The sequence below is a fragment of the Pimephales promelas genome, chromosome 12 (assembly GCF_988280905.1).
Source record: "Pimephales promelas chromosome 12, fPimPro1.hap1.1, whole genome shotgun sequence".
Lineage (NCBI taxonomy): Eukaryota > Metazoa > Chordata > Actinopteri > Cypriniformes > Leuciscidae > Pimephales > Pimephales promelas.
In genome coordinates this window covers 21558064-21583234 of record NC_142780.1, presented here as the reverse complement: position 1 = coordinate 21583234, position 25171 = coordinate 21558064, and the positions used below count along the sequence as shown (strand labels likewise).

At 39.6% G+C, this 25171-nt stretch overlaps 1 protein-coding gene across 1 annotated transcript in view; it reads left to right on the top strand.

Annotated features, from left to right (window-relative positions):
- Positions 1–25104, top strand: part of megf8 (multiple EGF-like-domains 8) — a 30746-nt gene extending 5642 nt beyond the window's left edge. Inside the window, exons 9-44 of the mRNA XM_039679507.2 lie at positions 111–256; positions 364–474; positions 1485–1636; positions 2129–2230; positions 2376–2523; positions 2817–2980; positions 3170–3373; positions 3471–3674; positions 4286–4528; positions 4648–4766; positions 4913–5044; positions 9766–9879; positions 9984–10067; positions 10154–10411; positions 10528–10712; positions 10798–11011; positions 12612–12852; positions 12977–13109; positions 13516–13769; positions 13888–13998; positions 14090–14208; positions 14296–14533; positions 14620–14791; positions 15697–15860; positions 15978–16113; positions 16234–16465; positions 16567–16693; positions 17019–17229; positions 17734–17948; positions 18040–18235; positions 18403–18571; positions 18664–18856; positions 19317–19487; positions 19583–19713; positions 21391–21523; positions 21613–25104. Of these exons, the coding sequence (XP_039535441.2) occupies positions 111–256; positions 364–474; positions 1485–1636; positions 2129–2230; positions 2376–2523; positions 2817–2980; positions 3170–3373; positions 3471–3674; positions 4286–4528; positions 4648–4766; positions 4913–5044; positions 9766–9879; positions 9984–10067; positions 10154–10411; positions 10528–10712; positions 10798–11011; positions 12612–12852; positions 12977–13109; positions 13516–13769; positions 13888–13998; positions 14090–14208; positions 14296–14533; positions 14620–14791; positions 15697–15860; positions 15978–16113; positions 16234–16465; positions 16567–16693; positions 17019–17229; positions 17734–17948; positions 18040–18235; positions 18403–18571; positions 18664–18856; positions 19317–19487; positions 19583–19713; positions 21391–21523; positions 21613–23097 (7411 nt within the window). The 3' untranslated portion in view covers positions 23098–25104. The remainder of the gene's footprint in view (positions 1–110; positions 257–363; positions 475–1484; positions 1637–2128; positions 2231–2375; positions 2524–2816; positions 2981–3169; positions 3374–3470; positions 3675–4285; positions 4529–4647; positions 4767–4912; positions 5045–9765; positions 9880–9983; positions 10068–10153; positions 10412–10527; positions 10713–10797; positions 11012–12611; positions 12853–12976; positions 13110–13515; positions 13770–13887; positions 13999–14089; positions 14209–14295; positions 14534–14619; positions 14792–15696; positions 15861–15977; positions 16114–16233; positions 16466–16566; positions 16694–17018; positions 17230–17733; positions 17949–18039; positions 18236–18402; positions 18572–18663; positions 18857–19316; positions 19488–19582; positions 19714–21390; positions 21524–21612) is intronic.
- Positions 25105–25171: the final 67 nt, after the last annotated feature.

Genomic DNA, 25171 nt, shown 5'->3' with positions numbered 1-25171 from the left:
AATTTTATTTTATACCGCTATTCAGAAATTGAAAAATTGTAAACTAGTACAGGGAATCTGACAATGTGCTTTGTTTCTCAGTTGTTAAAGTCTACTCCTGTCTCAACTAGGTTCAGTGTGCGTGTGAACTCAACTGATGCTTTCCATGTTGAGAAACGATTTTGGACTTCCTTCCGCTCACGTTTTCCTGCAAGTGGCCCGAGGGAGAGAGCATTCCACACCGCCACCGTCATCGGCAACTACATGGTAGTGTACGGTAAGTAGAGATGAGTAGTAGAGCTACCCCTAGCCTTATTGTTTCTGTGGTCTTAATGAGTGGGAATCAAATTAATTAAGAGAGATCTGTTTCTGTTTTTATCTCAGGAGGGAATGTGCATATTCACTACATGGAAGAGAAGTGCTACGATGAGGAGATATTTTTTTATCATCTTGGTTGCCATCAGTGGGTGTCTGTTGGCGAAAGCCTCAGTCAGCGTAAGTGTATTTTTAATGGTCCAGGAGAGAGTCTGTTTGATTTGTTGTTTAGAGAAGAGATAAAGTATGATGATGATGCATGTGATTGATGATCCATGCCTCCCTGAGGACTCTTTGCAAAAAATAACAGTAGAGTCTGTAAGGACTTGTGTGCAAGATGCTTTAGTCTGACTGGGGGCTTGTTATGACCTACTCTTGAGAGGTCATTTGTTGTGTAAATGCCCTTGTGTCTGATGCAGATTTACTGGCCTTCAGCTTTTAAACAGATGGATTCATAAGAAGTAAAACTGCCCTCAGATAAAACAGTGTTTTCTTTTTATTTTATTTTTTTACTGTAACTTAACCAGAGAAAGCTCAAACGGGTTTAGTACCCTTCCTAGTGCCTGTCAGGATTTTTGCAAAATGTTTTTTTTTTTTTTACGAGACATTTTGCTGAATAGGTGGTATTATTCCATAATGATGCTTCAGTTCAGCCCTCTAGGATATTAGGATGCTTGTAAATCTGTGATTGTTCTACAGTATTTTATTGTTTCCTTACTTTAGTTATTTTCAATAAGCATTTATAAAAGAATGTACATTCTGTTAAAAGGGATAGTTCACCCAAAAATGAAAATTCTGTGATCACTTACTCACCCTCAAGTTGTTCCAGTTGTTATATTGGATTTCTTTCTTCTGCTGAACAAAAAAGAAGATATTTTTAAGAATGTGGTGGTATACTAGGGAAGTCAATGACTGCTGTCAACTGTTTGGTTACCCACGTTCTTCAAAATATCTTCTGTGTTCAGCAGAAGAAGAAAAACGTACAGGTTTGGAATGACTTAAGGGTGAGTAAATGATGACAGAATTTTTATTTTTGGGTGAACTATTTAACCTTTAATTAGCAGTTGATTGTCACTAACAACTTTGTCAATGTTCTTCTTTAAAAAAAGTATTTTTGAGAATTTTAAATGATTTGGGCATATTATTTTTTCTGTGACATGCTAACACTGTTTTCCTCTTTGCTCCTGTAGGAGGTGCGTCAGTGAGAGGCCGATATTCCCATATTGCTGCTGTCATGGAGGGACGCGTGCTACTAGTTGCTGGCGGTTACAGTGGAGTTGCTCGTGGTGACCTCTTGGCATATAAAGTACCACTGTTTGTAAGCAGTGACCCAGGAGACAGGGTAAAGACATTAGATTACACTTTTTCAAGTGTTTGTGTGTACACGCATTGCCTTTCAAAAAGTTTGAAGTCGGCAAGATTTTTAAAATGTTTTTGAAACAATCTCTTGGATTTATTTATTTATTTTGATACAAAATACAGTAAAACAGTAATGTTTTTAACTATTATTACAATTGTACATGCGTTTAAAATTTTTTTAATTTATTCCTGTGATGGCAAAGGTGAATTTTCAGCAGCCATTACTCCAGAACTTTTTTTAATATGCTGGTTTGGTAACTTTTATTACTATTACTCAATGTTGAAAACATTTGTGCTGGTTTAATATTTTTGTGGAGACTGTTAATTTTTTTTGTTTTATTTGATCAATAGAAAGTTCAAAAAGAATAGGATTACATTTTTTTGTAGCTAAAATGTTTTTTTTTTAACATTATAAATGTCTTTACTGTCTTTAATGTGTGAATTTGAGTACTTTGTTTGTGTTTTTGTATAACAGGACACTGTATGTGCCGAAGCTCCAGATGAAAGCTTGTGCCTAAAGAATCCAGAGTGCAGTTGGTGTGAGGGTCGCTGTCGAGAATACCAGCCCACCAATCCGGTAATACTTCTCTAGTTTTTTTTTTTTCATTTACATTCAGCTCATCTCATAAGCTTTTGATCACTTATACCTTTCTAATGCCAACAATCATTTTCAGTTGTGTGTCTCACTGCTTCATCTGATTTTATGTGTGCGTTGTACACAGTGTGGCAGCACTGGATGTCTGGGCCTGGCTCGTTTCTTGTCGGACTGCCAGTCATGTCTGGTGTTCAGTGGGGTGCCAAACTCTCTGCCACAAGTCTCAGGGGAATTTGGCTGGTGTGTGCAAAATGAGTCCTGCTTGCCTGTTTCAGGTAAAGAGAGAGCAGAGAGCAGACCATAACATGACTTAAAACATTGTAGATATGCAACCACACACTGCTCAGTAAATCTTTATTTCTGGACACTTTTTACAGTCTGTGAAATAATGTGTTACTGAGTGTCACGTGTTTGTAGATCAGTTTTAGTCGTGCTGTGTTTACATACTGTGCCTTTCACTGGTTTTAAAGCTCATTTACACAATATACATTAATGTCAAGTGACCTGTGTGTGTATGTAATCCTTTGGCATATCATGTGTATATTTTGTACACTTTGACCCCTGGCAGAGCGCAGTGCATGCCGCGTGGACCAGATCTCTGGGGCGTACGGCTGGTGGGGGGAGCGCACGCGTTTCCTCACCTCCCTCCCCTTCTGTCGCACCGAGAACTATGTCCCGGGACTGCACCTGCTTACCTTCCAGCATCCACGAAATCAATCACAGCCTGACAAGGTATGACCGGTTCAATCCTGAGCTCTCATGACCCTAGCTTTAGACACTTTCTCTTTTCTGTGCACCCATTCATGGTTCTCACCTCTGTTTTTTCTTTTTATGCACTCTTCTTGTGCTATCACTTTTATTATGTGATTTTCTACTTCCAAGTTTTTTCTTAAAATGATGTTAAATTGGTGTTCTTTGTAGGTATCTATCCTGCGCAGCACCTCCATCATCCTCAATCCCTCTACAGAGATGGATGTAACTCTGCAGTTTCGGGGATTTATTCATCCCTTATGGGGCGCCCCTCCTCCTGCAGCACCACCTCAGGAAACTGTTGCCATGTGGGCTCGAATTCAAAAGCTCCACTTCACTGCTCAAATGGCTGCCGGACCCAACTCTCTTCAACTGGTATGGAATATCACTAAATCAGGCTTCCTCTTTTAGACAAGGAAGTCGTGTCATGGGTTACATTCTCTTGAGGCTTTTAAACCTCTCTTTCATGCAGACGGATGTGCTGGGACGGTGGTCCGCTCAGGAGGAGAAGGAGATCCGTATGCTTTCTCGGCCGGATGGTTCCCGTCTGTTCCAGAATCTTTCACGAGGAAACTGGTACCTGATCCAGGCGGAGGGCTATCTAAATAACTCCGCGTCGGGACAGACTAGTGAGATGGCTCTTACCTGGAACCGCACCGCTTTACCTGGAGGCAGTGTAAGTGTATATTACCTAACAGAGCAGCTTAAAATTAGTCTCGTATTATATCAGACTTGGAAAATATGCTAGATTTAACTTTTTAACATTTTAATTTTTAGCGCTACAACTATTGAAATACCGGTTAGATTTTATTATTCTTGATTAATAAATTCATTTTCAGAAACACTTTTCATAGTTTGAAAACTGCAGAACTAGTAATATTTCTTTTTATTCAATCCCATTTCATGTTTTTTCATGTTTATTCCAAAATTGTATATTTATATATAACTGAAAAATATTGTTTCTTATACATGTTGCATCTAGTATTTCAATCCCAATAAGTTTATAACCCTTTGATTAGAAAAAATATTATTGAAAATTATGTAATAATTATATAATAAAACAATTTTTTTTATCAAAATGATTATTTATTTTTATTGTCTTAATTATATATTTATTTTATATTGTATAATACAATATATAAATATATTTATTGTCTTGATTATTTGTATAATATATATATATATATGTTAGTACAATTTGTAAATATGCTTTAATATTTGGGTATTATCATATAATGTGGTTCATTGGTCTTTTACATCCTTTCCTTAATTTCCAACATTTTCCAGGAGATCTCTTTCCTGTTCCTCGAACCCTTCCGTTCCAATTCGTGTTCAGAGTACCGCTCATGCTCAGCTTGCCTGTCTGATCAGTCCTGTGGCTGGTGTCCCAACATGAACAGGTGTTTTCTGCGCTCTGACATCAATCAGCAGCCTTGCGTTGACCCCCAGGGAGAGGAGCGCCACCTACTGCTCAACCCTCAGCATTGCACACTGTGTGAGGAGTATAGAGACTGTGCCTCCTGCACTCAGGTACTGTATCTGAGAGACTGCCATGAGTGTTTTGATCCAGAGCAGCATGCAGTCTGTTTGCCAACTTTAGTTTTCTGTAAGACTGCAGCAGAGTTTCTCTCATGTCTGAATGTTTGTAGGACCCCTACTGTGAGTGGCAGATCAACTCCAGCAAGAAGGGAGATTATCTGTGCAGTCGCCGTGGGAGATTAGAGGGGTCTATCCGGGAACCAGGAGGGTGTCCTAAAGTTTGCAACCAGTGAGTTTGAAGTGATAAACTTGTCTATGAATTATTTGTTTGGTGTATTAATAGCTGATGAAACTGAAGGACCTCAAAAAGATATCGACCTAGGTTCTCTTTTCATATGCCATTTCTCTCTCTCTCTCTCTCTTTCTTTTTCACAGGAGGTTGACGTGTGGAGAATGTTTGTCTAACTCCAGTCAGTGTGCATGGTGTGAATCTGCTCAGACCTGTTTCTACTTTGCTGCGTACCTCACAAAGTTCCCCTATGGGGAGTGCAGGGACTGGTATGACAGGTAGGATTTTGCAGCTTCTGCTGAGACTTTAAATCATCATTTACAATAGTCGGATTTAATTGATTTAATTTTTTATTTAATTTTATTTTTTTGTTCATTTTTAACAAATTAAACAAACTCAAAATAAAATAAACAATAAACAAAAAAGTTAAATAATAAAAAGACATCTTCCAAACATAATTAATTACTACTTGCATGTTGGGCTCAGTATCATTAACCACTATAGACAGAAACAAAAAGGGTATATTCAAACTAAATTATAAAGTGTCTATACTAGGGTTGCCGCGGTGAGGAAAATTTCCCACCGGTTAATCGACGTGTGACAACACCGTTAATCCCGGTGTCACCGTGGAGGGCAGGGCGGGGGGGTTAAATAGCTTTTAAATGCGTGCGCGTTATACTTTCACTTTCGAAATAAGCGTCAATTGCTTGAATGGACAAAAAAACCAACTCGCTGATAATAAAACTTTTATTTATAGACTTTTATTAGCATAACAAACGAATAAAAAACCCATGCATAGGCTGAAAAAAGTGAAAATCGGCAAAATGTGGGCCCAAACAAATAAGAACCATAAAACGTTTATTAACGAATAAGAAAATAAAATAGGCCTAAATAAATTACACAAAGTTTAAATGAGATAAAACCAATTAAAAAGAGACGAATATAAAATAAAAACTTCAAAACGGACCTTAGCCTACATAAATGAAATACTTTCACTTTCGAAATAAGCGTCAATTGCAATTCAGCGTCAATTGCTGGAATGGACAAAAAAAAAAAAAAACAACTCGCTGACAATAAACTTTTATTTAGACAGCACTTTTATTAGAATAATAAACGAATAAAATATAGACAGAACTTTTATTAGCATAACGAACGAATAAAAATAACCCCATGCATAGGCTGAAAAAAGTGAAAATCGGCAAACTGTGGGCCCAAAAAAAATAAAACGTTTATTAACGAATAAGAAAACAAAATAGGCCTAAATAAATTAAACAAAGTTTAAATAAGATAAAACCAAATAAAAAGAGACGAATATAAAATAAAAACTTTAAAAAGGACCTTAGCCTACATAAATGACAGCACTCTAAAAAAAAGTAAAACACTATAAATTGGCATTTATTAACATTAATATATATTGGTAAAAATATTGCCAAACAGGCGCTTTTGCATTGCGTTTTGACACCAAATCTTCCGCCATTATCTTGCTTTTCTGTAATTTGACTCGTTCTCGTCTCCACACGCGCTAAATGGAATCCTGATGCTTGCTGATCTGTGACGTGACGGCACGCGTTGCGCAGTTCATTTTTAATTATAATGCTCTCTTCAGAACTAAATAATTGAAAATTATTATTTTTAATTAATTCAAATAAATATTTTAGCAAAAACGAATACTTAAAAAAAAAAAGTCAAGACATCGCGGTGTCACGGTGGGAAAGTGATGTCACCGGTGATGGGGCTTAAAACCGGTAACACCGTCAACACCGTCTATCGCGGCAAGCCTAGTCTATACATACCTCATCACTAAAATAACAGACTTAACAAAAGAGAAGTGCACTAAAAAAAAATAACAAAATCCATATATCTCAGTCAAAAACCCATCCCCAAGATTTGTCAAAACCCTCCATATCATCATTAATCCTGTTAACACAGTTGCCCTCAGACTGGAATATATAGTTTTCACCCAGTTACAAAATCTAGGCCTGATGCCGAACCTTGAAACGGTTGCCATAAGAAAGCCCCATTCTAAGGCCTTCTCTGCATCAAGCTAAAAGACCGCCACCGGGTCTAGACTATCCAAGCAGGAGGCGAAAACCTTTGTCAGAATCTTACAAGCAACTCCTAAAAGGCTTACTGGTCGGTAATTCGCTGGATCTGATATACCTATCCTTTTTAGGAATAAGGGAGATTAATGCGTCATTAAATGTACCCGGTAAGGAGACTATATTTCTAGTGCCTCAAGGTATACTTTATGCAAGACTGGAGCCAGGATATCAATATATTTCTTATAATGTTTATTCGGGAAGCCATCCAATCCTGGCGACTTCCCATTTTTCTTTGTTGAGATAGCAGTTCTGACCTTTTCTTTCGTTATAAGTGCATCCAGCCTTGTTTTTTGTTTACCAGAAAGAGTTGGTAGTTGTAGACCTGAAAAATGTTTCCACCTCCTCCTCATTAAGTCCTCCAGTAGAAGTATACAAATCTTGATCAAATGATTTGAAAATTGAGTTTATTTCCTTTGATGAGGTTACCACTTGGTTATCTTTTTAGTCATTGATTTATTAGATATTAAGACGAAATCTATCCTTGTATATGTTTTCACAAATTATTTTTTTAACTTTTAGTGTCACTATTATATTCACAATGTTTTTATGAAACCCAGTCAATGTGAATATAAAAATAATAATAATAAATAGAAATAATATGATTTATATCAATAACTATTAATAGGCATGCACCGATACCCGATACCAAGCTCATGTACTTGTACTCGTACTCGTAAAAATACCGCGATACCAAAGACCGATACCTCACGCGACGTAACTGACAGAACTTTCCAGTGCACACAGAGACACCAGATGCAATGTCAGCCTCAGCAGTGTGGAAATATTTTCAAAATCAATGATGACGACCCACGCATGGCAATCTGCACGATTATTTCTGCATTAATATCGAGAGTAGGGCTGCACGTTTTCAAGTTTTTCATTAACCGTTAATACTCGGTTAACCGTAGTGTGCGCGCTGCAACATCGAGATACAGAGTTAATTTTTAAAACCTTTAATAACTGGTTGGACCCCATTTGAAACGAATTAATTTATAGAAATAAAACGCAGTGATAAGTACAGAGCAGTTAAAGTAGGCACATTTCCATCACCCTTTAAACTGAAATTGCCAAAAGAAAAAAGCCTACAGAAACAAGTCCATTTTCCATTTTCCATTTATTTCCGTGTCCGCAAATAAATATTTATGATCATCATCATTATTGTAACATTTTATTAGGCTGCGTAATGTAGAAGACGCCTTTATCCAAAAAAGGAACAAAGCACAAATAAACACAATATTTTGACGCATATCCAGTGTGTGTGCTTAGTGTGGAGCGTGCACTGATGTGAACACTTGCAGTTTCATTGCAGTTCTTTCAGTGGAAACAACTTAAAATACTCTTTCATTTCTGGTCATACAAAAAATAATAATACATTATTGACAAATACATTTATTTGCGTAAACTCACAATAACAAGAAAACGTTGTGCTTTAACAGCAGGCGCGCTTCATGATCTCCGTGAACTGAAGCGCGAGAACTGAAACAGCCGCATTCGAATTTGTTCGTTTTAAATTGGACATTTAAAGCTTTAGTCTGAGTAGACTAAAGCTTTAAATGTCCAATTTAAAACGAACAAATTCGAATCGAAAGCCAATATCTTCTGACTATGTAATTATGTAGCCTAGCTAATTATGTATTTCTCTCTAAAGGTGGATCCGGGGATGGAGATTTGTTTTTAGCAGAAACTGATTTAGAAAACAATAGTTTATTAACAAACAATTAATGTCTCGTTATTTTATATTATTTTATTATCAGACACATTTATTATATCTTATAAATCATCTATAAATCTCCTTTCTGTAGGCTGTGGTTACGGCTCTACTCATTCATTACTGCTGGGAAAATATCATTTCCAGGTTCTAATTTGGCCTCAGAAAACCAGTAAAATCTTTTTTTTTTTTTCCATATTCATTTGCCAAATATTTAAAATGTTTAAATGGGCAAAACAATCAAACAAATATCTGAAAATTCGTCGATATGTATAGCCTAGCCTATATATTTTTGCGCAGCGGATTAAATAAGGGGAAACGAATGAACACAAAAGTACACTGACCGTTTGGACATAATACAAGGCAGAGTTCTTTTTTTTTTTTTTTTTTTAAATCATAAAAGATTAAGGAATAGCAGAGGCAGAGTTCGAGGCAGAGTTCTTTTAAAAAAAAAAAAATCATAAAAGATTAAGGAATATCCTACTAGATAAAACCTCAAAGAAATGCCAAAATCAAGACCTCGGAGCAGAAATGAGGGAGAAACACACAGAAACTCTGTGTCTTTGCCTGCCATTAATGCTTGGATGACACACCATGTCTCCTCACATAAATAATAATAGGCTAATGTCTAGTGCGGTGGTTGTTATATAGACCGTTGCCATTATTAAATGCTTTAGTCACATAACATCTTTAATAGAAACACTGTCATTTCACAATATTTTTTTTATCGACATTCAGAAAAAAAAACGCAAAAGTTTTGTGCAAATGTATGACGCCACAATTTTAAACGGTTAATCGTTTAACCGGTTTTAACCATGGACACCCCTAATCGAGAGGAGGTACAAAAGCCAGTACATGTATACCAGTAACTTGATAAAACATCTGAAATTTAAACACAAAAGTGAGCACGGTGAATTTGCCACTAGCAGTAGCACTCTGCAACAAACTTTGCAGCAAACCTTTTCAAGGCAAGAGAAAATGTCAAAAGATACCCCAAGAGCAATAAAAATAACAGAAATGCTTACCCAATTCATTGTTCTTGACAATAAACCACTCTCAATTTATTGGTTAAAGTTTGTTGTTAAAAAAAATAAAGATGCTTATATGTTCATTAGTCTCATTGTGTTGTTCTTAGAAAATCACAACATGCTTTTGCTGAAGATCTTCCACTCTGATCTTCTCTCTCCAGTGTTCACTCTGTCCCTCAGTGTAAGCAGTGCTCTGCTCTCGCCACCTGTTCAGAGTGTTTGCAGACCTTTCAGTGCGGCTGGTGTGGAGACTACAACAACCCCACCATCGGCAGGTAGGATAGAAGCATATATCAGTGAATTAACTTTATTGAAATCTTCTCTTTATCTCTCTGTTATCCTCTTTACATTACTTCCTGCCCTTCTGGTTTTTCTGCAGGTGTTTGAGAGGTGACTGGGGTGGGATGGATGATCCCTCTGCTGTTAACTGCAGTATGGCTGTAGCTGAGGTGAAAGCCAGCAGGTGAGATTAAAACACTTTATACCTTTGTGGAAAAGCAAATGTCTTATGTTAATTATTTGATTTCCCCCCCTTCTCTCTTCCATCAGCCCTGAGCCTCAAACTTTATCGCCCCCTCGGCTGATGGAGCTTGAGATGGAGATGGAATTGGAGCTAGAGCTGCTAGAAGGGATGGAAGGAGATGGAGATGCTGTTTGGTCCTATCCATCCTGTCCAGATGTGGAGGAGTGTCGCCTGGGCTTGCATACCTGCCATCCCTCCGCTACCTGCGTCAACACCCCAACCTCTTATGAGTGTCACTGTGAGAGGGGCTTCACAGGAGATGGAGTGCACCACTGCAACCAGACGTGAGACTTTCTGTTTCACTGTTGGTGTTTTTTTTTGTTTTTTTTGAGAGAGCCATTAGTTATTACAGCTCATAGTTCTGCTTTGCAATTTGTAAAATGTTCATGCTCTCTTTTAGATGTTATAACGAGTGCCGTCAGGGCCGTTGCAGTGGGAGTCCACGGTTTGAGTGCGAGTGCTCTTTGGGTTGGACCTCGGACCCGGCCACTCTGGTGCTGAGTGGAGTGGAGTGTGATGTGGATTGTGGATGTAACTTCCACAGCACGTGTATTACGGCTCCAGGGATCTGTGACCAATGCCAAGGTAAAAAAACCCTTCTCAGTTTAAAACAGCTATTCCTCCATCTTTTAGCAAGTTTTACCTACTATTTTTTTCTTTTCCTGCTCAGATTGGACAACAGGGCCACACTGCGAGCACTGCAAGCCTGGTAGTTTTGGTTCTGCTTTGGCAGGGGGTGAAGGCTGCATTGCCTGTCAGTGTAATGGCCACGGTGACGCTCTACAAGGGTTCTGCCATAACCAGACTGGCCAGTGCTACTGTACACACCACACCCAAGGCCCACACTGTGAGTCTTGTCTGCCTGGATATTATGGAGACCCCAGGTGAGTATCACACTTAAGACGAGCTCTCATTAGGTGAGAAAGGTGTCTTCAAATGTGAGGGTACATGAAAATGTGACGTAAACCATGGGTTTTCAGCAAGGGGTCTGCAGATTTTTGTTTGACCTAAAAGTTAATGTCATAGTCAAGCCAAAAATGAAAAACTTGTCATCAGTTACTCACCTTTTTTAGCCACCATCAGTTCTCACCAAGTTTTAATGAAACTTGAGATTTCTCAGTTACCTTCATTGAAAGTGTTTTCCACCTTAAAAAGTACCTAAAACGAGTGTGTAACAAAGACAGAAGTGTGCCTATTGTTATCAAGAGGCCCCAAAGATGTTCAGTCAGTAGCAGCACCAATGCTCTGAATGTACTGGCTGATGGAGGCGTAAAAAATATAGTAACATGAAGATGAAGTCAAAAAAGTTCAGTGTTTATTCCAATAGAGTGCATATTTGCAGTGGAAATCCCCCAAAACAAAAATCCAAAAATAAACTGTCAAAAGCCGCTTTCCGACTAAGTAGTTACAGGAACTTAGTTATAGGAACTGTCCACTTCTAAACAGTTCTAAGAAATACTCTCCCCCAAACTCGGTTTTTTAAAGATTATGCTTGAGTTCTGCACAGAGAAACACAGAAGACGAAGGCTCCAGCGTAATATGATATTAAGTAATATGATGGAAGAAGATAAAAGAGCAGAGCGCAGGAGGCAAACAAAACGACGGGTACGTTAAGCTAGCATTAGCAATCAGCTGGTTGAATGCGTTATGTTTGTCTTAATCCTTAGTTGTAATGTTTTGCAAAAACACACCGCGTATGGCAGACAGCGCGCTACAAGTTCCGTGTTGAGAGTGGGCATGACTTTTTTAAGTTTAACCAATCAACGTAGACCTAGGGAAAGGGAACTAAAAAAGTCCTCGCTCAAGACTAGGTACTGAAAGAGTTATAGGAACTACGGTCTGTGGAACTAAAAAATCCCCAATTTAGTCCGGTTGGAACACGAGAAAAAAAGGGTTATAGGAACGTTAGGTTCTAGGAACTGCAAAAGTCCCTCCGGTCGGAAAGCGGATAAAGTTATTTATTCACAATAAATTGACCCAAAGTAGAGCGACAAACACCTCCCAACACTGAGAGGCCCTCTTAAAAATAAAGAAATTTAAGAGACAAAAAATAAATATTTAACAGTGACACAGACAAACTGTTAGAATAATACAAATATATAAACATTTGAAACAAAACAAACTCAATTAATTATCAATGGTTAACAATGTGTTACGACCAACCCAACAGAAGACCAATCTCCCCCTCAAACATGAGAACTACCAAAGTCCTTTTAGAACCCTGCAATGCTTTAGTATCATAGACGCCTGCCGAACCCATACATTACATTTTTAATATATCCTGATCATTTTACAGTTGTAAAACTTTCTAACATAGTCTAGAAAATCTGGAAAATATTTCTTTCAGAATTCTGAACACATTTACAATTTATTGATTCAGTTTATTTAGAAGTCTATGTTTTGGATGAATATGTTGGTGAATATGGGCTGCAGCTGGTCTGTTTTATTCAATATGTAACATTGAAATTCACATTTTCTTCACAGAAACAACGGTACCTGTTTCAGACAGTGTCAGGGTCGCTCTGTTCTGCTTTCCTCCTCCTCTTCTGTACCCCTGTCCCTCTCCTCCTCTCTGGGGTGGCATGGAGCAGTCGGTGGCCATGGTGGGCTCTCTCATTGCCTGTGGGTCCTCTCTGTGTCCCAGGATTTGGCTCCATGCATGCCAGGGCAATCATGCCCACCTGTGGCCCTGACCTGGCACCCAGATTCACACACCCAGTGCACAGTGAGTAGATTATTCCACATCAATAGTCTGCATTCATTACTGTCAAAACAGCATTTGTGGCATGTCAAATATAGCTACCTGTAAATATTGTGGCCGGAAACGTTTGCATTTATTTATCCGACAGAACTCCTATGTTTATGTATTTGATGGGTTGCCACGATTCCTCAACAATGGTGTTGTGCACTCCGACCGCAACCTCATTGGAGCATTCTGCGGCACTACAAGAATGGAGTCAATTACCGTTGAGGCTACATCAGGTGAATTATGAAAATAAGGACCGAATAATTGTTAGAATTGTGTAGAAATTATGTCACAGTGAGTCTTCATTGTCACATTATTCTTCAGAAATCATTCTAATGCTAATTTGGTGCTCAAGAAACAATTCTCATTATTATCAATGTTGAAAACAGTTGTGCTTTTTATTTTTTGTGTACATTTGTTATTCATTATTTTTAGAATTATTTGATGGAAAGTTCAAAAGAACAGCTTTTTTTAAGCCATTTTTTTTAACATTTATAAATGTTTTTACTGTTGCGTCCTTGCTGAATAAAATTATCAATTTCTTAAAAAAAAAAATCTTACTGTCCCCAAACTTTTGAACAGTCATGTCATGTAGTTTATAAATTGTCATGATATTAACTTACTTAATTTCTACTCCTCTAGGGGTGGTATCTGTGTATTTTGAGGCAAATGTTACCTCAGGACGTGCTCAGGGTTTTAATGCCTCGTTCTGGGTGAAGCGATGTGGAAATGGAAGTTCTGGAGAGGGTACAGCGGTTTTGTCTGAGTGCCAGGCAGGAGCTCAGTGCGTAAACGGCCTTTGTGAATGTCCCCATGGTTTTGGGGGTCCACAATGTGACCGTCCTGTCTGCCCAGGGAATTGTGGGGCAGAGGAAAGCCGAGGCACCTGCAACATGGTCTGTAACACTCCTACTGTGGCCAATTGTGTTGCTCAAGAACATAAGATGTGTACTAAAGTGGATGCTAGACATGTCCCACAGTTATCAACTTACATGTGTGCATATAATTTTACAGACCCTTGGCTTGTGCGTGTGTACAGAAGGCTGGACTGGATCAGACTGTTCTTCTATCTCAGACCCAGACAGTCTGGTTTGGGAAACATTGCTTGATACTCAGCTCTCTGCGGTTAGATTAACTCTTTCCTTCAAGACTATAAAAAAGAGATTCTGTTCTTACAATCTCTCTGAATGTTGGTCGGTTTGTTTTCCTCCTACAGAATAAGGCACACAGGTTCCTCCAGAGGATGGGCCACTCCTTGGTGTCTGGGTCACAGGGCACTCTTTGGATGTATGGAGGCCTCTCACTCTCTGAGGGTGTTCTAGGAAATGTTTACAGGTATAATATTTGTGCATTTTACTTAGTAACTGATGATCATTTTAGTAAAAAAAAAATGATAATTTTTTTTTTTACATATTGGTCCAGGTACTCCGTGGCTGATCGTCGCTGGACTCAGATGTTGACCAGTTCAGTGGAGGAAAGTTCAGAGCCCCTGCCCCGCTACCATCACGCGTCTGCCCTGGTGTATAATCATGAGCCATTTTCTGGCTCCCAGACAGCCACTCACAGTTTGATGATGGTGGTTGGTGGGGTCACAAAGAAGGGTGTTGCCAATGACACATGGTGTCTTAACCTCAGCAGTCTGGTGTGGAAGCAGTATAAGGTATTTCATATTGCATATGTTTAAAGTGCTCCTAGTCCTCTCTTCAGTTGTTAAAAGTGCAAACTGACTCTGATGTCTGTGTTTAGAGCTCAGTGCTGCCCCCTGTGGCTGGACACACTCTAACTGTGCGAAGAGGCTCATCTGTGCTGCTGATTGGTGGTTACTCGCCAGAGAATGGGTTTAACCATCATTTGCTTGAGTTCAATCCTCAGTCTGGGAACTGGACTATAGCTCCACACACTGGCACACCCCCTACAGGTAGAGATAGAGCACTATACTTTTTCTGTACCTAGGACTGGCATAATTGAGAAATTTTGACTATCATAAATAATTACGCTTTACAATTTAGTTGCCTGTTTAGTTCACTGAGAGTGTAAGCTTAATACCCATATACATAAAGAGGAAAACCTTTATTCACATCATTTAAAATAAAATGTTTCATTTAGGCTTTATAAACAACTATGTTCAACAATTTGTGGTCAGTGAGATTTTATTTGTAAGTAAAGGTAAAGACATTTATAATGTGTCAGGATTTCTATCTTAAATAAGGGCTTTTTACCAGCTTTCATTTATCAAATAATCCTGAAAAAAAATATATCTCAATGTCTACAAAATATTAAGCATCATGATTGTTTTCAACATTATTAATAATGTAATAATAAATGTTTTCTTAAGCACCAGAACACGGAACCCTGGTGTAATGATGCTGAAAATTCAGCTGTGCCATTACAGCAATAAATGATCTTTTAAAATATATTAAAATGGAAAAAAGTTATTTTGAATTGTAGTAAATTTTTACTGTATTACTGTTTTGATGTTACTTTTTTGATCAAATAAATGCAGCCTTTTGCGATACACATATTACCGACTCCAAACTGTTGAATATTGGCCTAACTAGTAAGATTTTATAATCTTTACAAATGTCTCTAATGGGTCCACTTAAGAGATTTCCGTTCACCTGAATATAATAGTAATATTAATAATAGTTGTTGTTATGAATATTAGAATACTATTAAATGGTATCATATTTATATCCTAAAAGCTTAAGTTTATTTGCCCATAGTGGGCAAAAAGTATTTGCCATTATTACACCAATATTAAAAATGAAGTGAAACCACTTTATACTCCTGATTCAATTATTTTCCCATCCTTCAACTTTTTAGGTCTTTATGGCCACTCAGCTGTGTATCATGAACAGACTGATGCTATGTACGTGTTTGGTGGTTACCGTTTTCACGTTGAAGCTGTAGAACCTTCTGGAGAGCTCTACAGTCTGTATTACCCGAATCTTACGTGGTCCTTGCTGGTCCCCTCTCAGGGAAACAAGGTAATTGTAAAATAAAGCCAAATTGAGGTCAGAATGATTTATGTAAAAGCAGTTGGTAGATTACAATTAGAAATGTTAGATGACACTAATCTTTTTTTGTTTTTCCTTTCTTTCCAGCCTCTGTCTCGTTTCTTCCATGCTGCCGCCTTAATGAAGGACACTATGGTAATTGTAGGAGGCAGGACAGGGGAAGAGGATTACAGTAACACAGTTTCTCTCTATCAGATCAACTGTAACACATGGATACAGCCAGGTAACAGTTACAAGTATCTGGATGCATTATATTAATTATACACTCGTTAGCACTTGTTCAAATAATGTGGGAAGGTTTCACTTAGTTTGTTTAAGGCCTTTTCTTGTCCCCTTTCTCTAGTGTCCTCAGTGGGAGAACCTGTAAACCGTTCAGTTTCCTTGGCGATGACTGAGTGGGGTGGTCGCCTGTTCCTGGCTGGAGGCTTTAACGGAGTGACTCTGGGGCGGCTTTTGACTCTTTCCCTGCCCACTGACCCTTGCATCCTTTTGCCTACTCCTGAGGCCTGTAACAGCAGTACTGGCAGCTGTGTGTGGTGCCGAGGCACCTGTGCTTCATCGAACACTGCAGAAAGGTATTAAAGGAACTAGTAGTATCTTAATTTACAGTAGGCCGCTATGGGCACCAAATTTTTTTTTCGAAATGACGATGTCTCTCTCTTTCTCTTTTTAACAGATTGGGTTGTACCATTGGTCAGTCTACCTGTTTTCCTACTCCTCGTTCTCCTGATCAGTGTCGCAGACTTAAGACTTGTAGTGAGTGTCTGGCCCGCCACCCTAAAACATTTTCCAGCCCGATGCAGGTAAGATCACATCACAAGCCAAGTAAAACTGAGCTAGCATTTAGTAAATGCACTACATAGTCAAATAGTACCTAATTAACAGGTGTGGCAAGGCCTTTTAATTTCAGTAAAAACAAATCAGATAGTGGACATGGCCATTCAAACGTTTGCGGTGGGTTTTTGTCTTTTATGCTCTCCATCTCATTTATTCCTGTCTTTTGCAAGGCACTGTATTTGTGCATAATAGGATGTTTGTTTATGAAGCTTAAAGGAAGGTTCAAAACATATAGAGTTAAAGCCAATCTTCGAATTGGGGAAATGGCATGAAATTCTCTCCATCTTTTAGCCTGCTCTGCAGTGTAAGTGGTGCACAAACTGTCCAGAGGGAGCATGTATCAGCAGCTTAGTAAGTTGCACATCAGAGCACGACTGCAGGATAAACCAGAGAGAGATCTTCTTGTCCAGTAACTGCACTGAGACCAGTTGTGAGGCGTCTGACTGCCCAAAATGCACAGCTTCTGGGAAATGCATGTGGACACGCCAGTTCAAACGCACAGGTGAGAGTGACCACACAATGAGCAACAGTGATTCTACGGAGCCCCTAAAGGGACATGCTGATGGAAAAAATATGAGATGGGAGGAACAATTATTTAACTTTATAACTTTTACAATTATAACTTTATTAAAATGTTATATAACCCAATATATACGACTAAAATAAAAGTTTTGCATTCCCCCAACAAACGAGCCAATGCAAAGTTTCTCTTGGCAACTCCAGATTTAAACGTCTCTTTATACAAATATCAGCAAAACCGCTTGTAGTTCATGTTGTTCCCACCCTGTAAGACTTTGTAAAGCTTGTTCATCTTCGGATAGATATTTTTGATATTAAATCTTAGAGCTGGCTCATTCCTGGGCTACATCTTAATGTGTGTTCCGAAGATGATAGAAAGTCTTACGAGGTTGGAACAACATGAGGGTGAGTAATTACTGACAGAATTTTTTTATTTTTGGGTGAACTAACCCTTTAATATTTTTTTACTTTTGGTTTAACCGTCCAGGTGAGACCAGACGTATCCTGAGCGTAAATCCAACGTACGACTGGACATGTTTCAGCTACGCCTTGCTTAATGTGTCTCCCATGCAAGTGGAGTCCTCTCCACCAATGCCTTGTCCTGAACCCTGCCATGAAATCAAAACCTGCAGTCAATGTTTAAGCTCCCGTGGCTCTGATGGAGGCTGGCAGCGCTGTGTATGGAGCATGGCACTGCAGCAGGTAATGTTCTCGCAAATTTATTTATAACTTGATGATTTTCTACAAGGACTTCAACCCGTAACCTTGTCACCTGTCATCTTTTTTTCTCCAGTGCATGAGTCCCTCCTTCGTTCCGTTGCGCTGTGAGGCGGGTCAGTGTGGCCGTTTGCTCACGGATGAAGATTCCTGTTCTCCCCAGTGCTTCCAGCTAACTCAGTGCTCCCAATGCATTTCCAGACCACAGTGTGGCTGGTGTGCTGCCCGTGGTGGCAACGGGGCAGGACGCTGTCTTCAGGGAGGGCTGAATGGTACATGTCTTTGTCTTTAAAGCTGTGACTTTTACTTCCAGAAACTGATTTTGCACTCTATTTAGACTCAACATACCTCTCTAGACCGCTTCTGAACTGTTTCACCCCTCACTCGTTTATCTATTTTTCTTTTATGGGACTAAAACTTAAGTCTTCCTTCTCTGCAGGTGTGAGTGAGCCTCTGTGCCCACAGTGGAACAGTAGCTGGTCATTCCTGCACTGCCCAGAGGAGGACGAGTGTGCCAATGGACATCACCACTGTAATATCACTCAAGACTGCCATGATCAGCCTGAAGGCTACCACTGCACATGCAGACAGGGCTATGTACTAAGCAGGTATATTTAACAGCTTTCATTCTCTAACAGTATCATTGACCTTCCAGCAATTGAGTAGTTAATGTATGTTTTCCTCTCTCTCTTTTTCTTAGTGTGTCGGGTCAGTGTGAGCCAGTGTGCGCTCAAGGCTGTGTTAATGGGACCTGTGTGTCTCCAGGAGTCTGTCAGTGTCACTTTGGGTTTGTCGGGGAGAACTGCTCCTCTCAGTGCCGCTGTAACAAACACAGTAACTGTAAAAGCATTTCTCAACTGGACACCTGTCTAGAGTGCAAGAATAACACAAAGGTAATAAGAAGGTTTTTGTTGTTGTTGTCATTTTTTTTGCCATGAATAGATCCTTAAAAAATGAATAGAAACAAAAACGTTCCATCCTGATTATGTTGAAAGAATGCTTATAATCATCAATGCTGCATTTATTTGATCAAAACTACATTAAAGCAGTAATATTTTGAAATATTATTACAATTTAAAATATTTGAATATATCTTAAAATGCATAATTTATTCCTATGATGGCAAGACTAAGTTTTTAGCAGTCATTACTCCAGTGTCACATGATCTTTCGGAAATCATTCTAATGTGCTGATTTACAGTTAAAAGTAGTTGTGCTGCTTAATATTTTTGCAGGAACCGTTAAGGGTTCTTTGATTAATAGAAATTATCTGTAACAATTTAAATGTCTTTACTGTTACTTTTTATCAATTTAATTTTCCATTTACAATACAATTATTATTTTTTCTTATTAGGGTCATCACTGTGAAAAGTGTAAGCCCTTGTTTGTGGGCTCAGCAGTGGGAGGTGGGATGTGTCGCCCCTGTCGTGAGTTCTGCAGAGGGAACAGTGATGTATGTCTGTCCAAAGACGAGCATCGGAGGGCAGTGGAAAATCCAAAAGACTATCCACTGGACCGGGACAGCGTAAGCAGTGCTTAGGAGATCTGTTCTCTCTGTATTCACTTGATGAAGTTTTGTTGCAGGGTCTGAGTCCTTCTTTGTATACTTTTGCTTCTTAGATTGAACAATGGGCAACAGAGGGCCCTACTGAGGACAATGCAGTGTGTGTGAGCTGTCAGAACAACAGTGTCGGGGATAAGTGTGAGAGCTGCCTCAGTGGCTACTTCCTGCTGCAAGGGAAGTGTGAGAAGTGAGTGGATCTGAAAATTAGCATTGTCTGTAATTGTTGTCTAATATTTCATTAGATATTTGTCATGCGTGTATTCTTGTTAGTTTTCATGTACTAACTCGTTATTTCATCTGACTCTTAATGAAAAGGTTTTAATGATGTCTGTACATCATTAAATGTAAGCGAATGACTGTTCTTTTTAACTCTTTACTGAAAATAATGTCTGTTAAGCCTAGTTCACACTACGTGATTTTAAGCCCGATTTAAGCCCGATTTGCAAATCGTCGAGTTGCCGACAAGTCAGGGTGTTATCGCGTGCAAATCGTGGGCGATTAGCGGACGATTAACGCTCGCCAATCTGTTAGTGTGAAAGAGCCAACAACACACCAAAGACAGCTCGCAGACACCTCGCAGACAGGTCACCGAGCTCAGAAAAATATCTAGCATGCTAGATATCTCGAGCAGTCGCGCGACTCAATCTCAGTGATGTCATGAGTACAGCCAATCATAGCAACGCATGGGTTGAGGACACCAGGTAAATCTTACTTTTTCTTTTCTTTTTTGCATTTTTTTTTTCTCAGAGCAGATCGTCGAGCAAACAGTGTGCAGCATTAGTTTCTGTCTGACGTCCATATTCGCGTGTTGTGTTCTTCTCTGCAGTTTCGCGTCATTTCTGGTTCGTTTTATTGCGTGGTTTTTCGTGACAAAACATGGTTTCTAGACCAGATAGAATCGTGTTGTTGTCAACTCGTTATTTGTTTGATTATTTTCAGGATTTAGACCGTACTATAGTACTGAAACAGCTCTCATTGAGTCACAAATGATATGCTCTTATCATCCGATCGTGGTTGTATCTCTATGTAGTGCGTTGTTAACTCGTGTAGTGAGTTACCTCCTGTTGTGGATCAATCACGTTGTGTTGTGTGGTGTGAACAGCTAAACAACTTGAACACTCATGATTTCACTGAGAGCAAGTCATGTAGTGTGAACTGCACAGTTCAGCCCGACATTTTAAAATCATGTAGTGTGAACTAGGCTTTAGAGTCCGTTAGAATAAAATCAAATGTTTACAATTTATTATGTCAGGTAAACGTATCATCCCAATTTCATAATCCGTTCAAAGATAATCAATACAATAACATCAAATGAGTAAAAGATGTAGGTTAAACCCAACATTTAAAAAAAAAAAACATAATGCTGAAGCCCTGAGGTCCTTCAACATTATGGGCTAATGTGAGTTACAAATCGTCCTGAGTCTCTTGCTGCATTTCAAGGGTTGGTTCACCCAAAAATGAAAATTCTGTCAGTATTTACTCACCCTCATGTTGTTCCAAACCTCTGTGTTTATTTGTTCTGCTGAACACAAAGGAAGATATTTGGAAGAATGTTTTAATCAAACAGATCTCATTCCCCATTGCCTACTATGGTAGTCAATGGGGAATGAGATCTGTTTGATGACTGACAGCCTCACAGTCTCCTCAAACATTGTGTTCATCCACGCTGTGCCGTTTCGAGGGTGTTGAAGTACATCTCGCGTAAAGTTGATAATTCCGCGAATGACTGCAATTGCAGATTTCGAACAGAGATGGCGACAAAGAGGAAAAGCGCGGACTGCAGCTTTAAGGTTTTTAAAAGTCACTTTGTAAAAAATAGAACGTTTCTGATCCAGTTCCATTCTTTTCTACTGCTTGTTTGTAGGTGTCAGTGTAACGCCCATGCAGACACCTGTAATGAGCATGATGGCACTGGCTGTCCTTGCCAGAACAACACAGAAACTTCATCCTGTCTGAGCAGCCCACAGAATGACCGCAAAGAGTGTTACAGACAACAGGTAATGGTCAATTCATTACAACCAATGACATTTTATTCTGTATTTCACAAATAAGACCTTGCATGCATTAATCCTATTTGTGCTTCTAGTGCGCCAAGTGCAAAGATTCATTCAATGGCAATCCAGTAAATGGGCGGCAGTGCTACCGGCAGTTCAACGTGGACAGTGAGTGCTGCTTCGATCCCACGTCACAGGTCAACTGCTTTCATGAGCCCAACATCCGCAATCTGCTCATGGGCCGCACAGTGTTCTTTTCTGCCCAGCCCAAGTTCACAAACGTGGATATCCGTGTCACCATTGACGTTACATTTGGAGAAGTCGAGGTCTACGTATCCAACTCGCATGACACCTTCATTGTGGAGGTAGACCGGCAGACCGGTGTGCATACCATCAAAATTGAGGACGAGACCACCTCTGCGACCGCTTCACGGGGAGAAAAGGAGGTTCCTCTCGCTCCACCGTCGCCCATGAAGGTGTTTGCGAACTCCTCGTCGGCATTGCTCGGCACTCTGCAGGCTACAAAGTCTCAAGGTACAGATCGTGAGGTGCGGGAAGAACGAACCGAAGGTCTCATAACCTACATCACCGTGTGGAAGCCACAGACAGTATTAATTGTACGCGGTGTACGGGACCGCGTGGTCATCACCTTCCCGCACGAAGTGCACTCGCTCAAGTCCAGCCGTTTCTATATCGCCCTACGAGGCGTGGGCACGGAGACCCATAACGGAGAGTCTCAAGGCCTCCTCTTTCTACGTCAGGACCAGGCCCACATTGACCTCTTCGTCTTTTTCTCTGTCTTCTTCTCCTGCTTTTTCCTCTTCCTGTCCGTCTGCGTGCTACTCTGGAAAGTCAAGCAGTTCTTAGACTTCCGCCGGGAGCAGCGACGCCACATTCAAGAGATGACCAAGATGGCCTCTCGCCCATTCGCTAAACTCACTGTCTTTCTAGAGCCCGAGGAGCCGCAGCTGGTTTACTTGCCCTCTGCCGGAGGGGGCAGTGCCGTATCCCTGGCCCAGGTCCGGACAGGCAAGCTTGGTGGCATGGTGATGGGCCAGAGGGGGCGACCTGGAGCTTTGTCCTACAAACACGACCCCAACACAGGCACTACCATTCACCTCCACCATCACCACCATCTCGCTTTGAGTGGAGGCACCAACGGACAGCACCTTCCTTTGCACTACCTGAATGCTCACCACTATGCGCCCAGCTCTACGGCCAACCCAGCCTCGCATCACCACCACCATCATCCGTCCTCGCATGGCAGCTACCAGCATTTCTGCCGCTCCGACCCCTTCCTTTCTCAACTCATGGGTTTTTCGTACTCGTCCTTCAAAGTTGGACCAATCACTCTGGAGCCCACAGACGACGGGATGGCAGGGGTGGCCACTGTGCTCATACAGCTGCCAGGAGGCATCCTTGCACCCAACCGGGCCTGCTTGGGTTCGGCGCTCGTCACTTTGCGACAGAATTTGCAGGAGTACTGTGGACATGGTGGAGCAGGAACGCACCCTGGTGCTGGGGGCGGCCGAAAAGGCTTGCTGGGCCACCAGCATCTAACCACCATGGCCATGTGAGGAGAACGTAATGAGATGGGAAATGAGTGGGAGAAAGACTTTGAAAAGGGACAAAAAAACAGTGGAGGGAGTTTTCATAAGCAAGGAAGGACAAAGGAAGTTGCAAAGATTTCAAAGGGACCGTTCACCCCAAAAATGAAGCATTTGCTCACCGTTATGTTGTTACAGGAATTACTTTTTTTGTCCATGCAATGAAAGTCAAAAACAGAAAGACAGCAAAATAAAATGAAATTGGTTCCCATTGACTTTCATTGTATGGGCAAAAATACTTAGACATTCCAAAAAATCTTCTGTTGTGTTCTTCTGAAAAAAACATACAGGTTTTGAATGACATGAAGGTGAGCAAATTACCATTTTCATTTTCAAGGTAAACTATCCCTTTCGTTTTGGTTTGCTTTGTTGGGGCTACAAAAGGGATGTATTTATTACAGGAGAGAAAAAAGGTAAATCATAGGAAATGAGATTTGTACATATACTGTAATTAATTAAGTGTTGTTTACTTGTTTATCAGTCCTAACAAGCTCCTATATTGACTTAAGGCAGCAACCTTTATGCAATGCCCTACTTTTATCTCCATGCTTTACTGCGTTCTGTATACACACTACTGAAATAAGCTCTACAAGACGATGACAACGGCATGACATATCAACCGGTGAAAATGTTGTCTTTGCAGCTGAACCAATGTGCTTTATATGTTCATGTGACAATCTGAACTGCCATCCAAACCAAGAGACGGTGCAACATGTCCGCTTGAATGTGCAAAACTTTGATTGTCTGCAAAAAAACGTGGACTGATGTTGTAAAAAATGTAGTTGTAATGCTTTTGTTACTGGTATTTTGTCATGGCTGTGATTGATTGATGCTTCCTGTAATATAGCAGATTTGAATCTAGTCAATAGGTCAATAGTTTCATGGTGAGCCATTGGCTTTTTATACATATTCATTCAGACTGAAGATGCATTTCAGACTGTCAATCAACAACTTGCATGTCCTTTTTGTTTGCATTGATGAAATGCCTTTACTCACTTTGCCTTGACAAGACGTTTTGTATTAAATTTAGACGGAATTTCTATATGAGTTTCGGCCATTAATCTGTGCTGCAATTATGAGATCATACATATATATATATATATATATATATATATATGAGGGAATAAGCTGATTAACCAAGGGCCCATGCAGAAAAGTACTTAACAAATCACATTGTGAAGGAAATGAAGGATACTATTTTCTTTTTCTGAAACAGATTTTATTTTGGACAGATTTTTTTTTCTGTTCCCTTCTTACACTACTTCGGTATCAACAACTGTTGAATATTTCATATTACTTAAATCTTTGTAGGACAATGGGATTAATTAAATTTATTGCCCAATTTTAGTTGCTGCAGCATTCGATGGGTCATGTTTAGCCTGATGTATGAGATCTTTCGAACAAAAAGTGCAATGGAAATTTTAAACCTAAAATATAGTATGCTCCTGGTGAGACACTACAAGGTAATAAAATAAAATGAAAACATTACAGTTAGGTCTTTACATGTATGGTGGTTTAGCGTTTGTATTGCCATTTATATGGAGTCACCATTGTTTTGTTTATTTGTTGTTTTTTGTTTTGAGGATGATTATTTTCCACTGTTCTGACTGGTATTTATGTAGGTTAATAAGTTACTTTTTCTCTTTTTTTCCTTTTTTTTTTTGATGGTGAATTATAAGATACTATGAAAAGTGTTCATTTGAAATAATGGTTATTTAATGTAGATAATAGAAACATAACAGGAGAAGCCATATGTTTTATCTCAGATGCTGCAGCACAAGGGATAAAGCAATCTTCAGCTGACAGTTGTTTATTTTGTTTTTTGGTCATTAAACCAGGTTTGAATATGGTAAAGAAAGTTTTGTGTTCTGTTCTGTCATTTCCAAATGCTTTTACAGTTTTTACTGTGGTTGATGCACATGCCTTTGATGCTTAACAGCAGTTTGTCCATAATAAAATATCACCCATTAATGGAAACAGGGTTTGTTGTGTTGGGTTTGTTCCTGCTTTAAAACTTTCTTCTTTTAAAAATGAGATGTGCTCT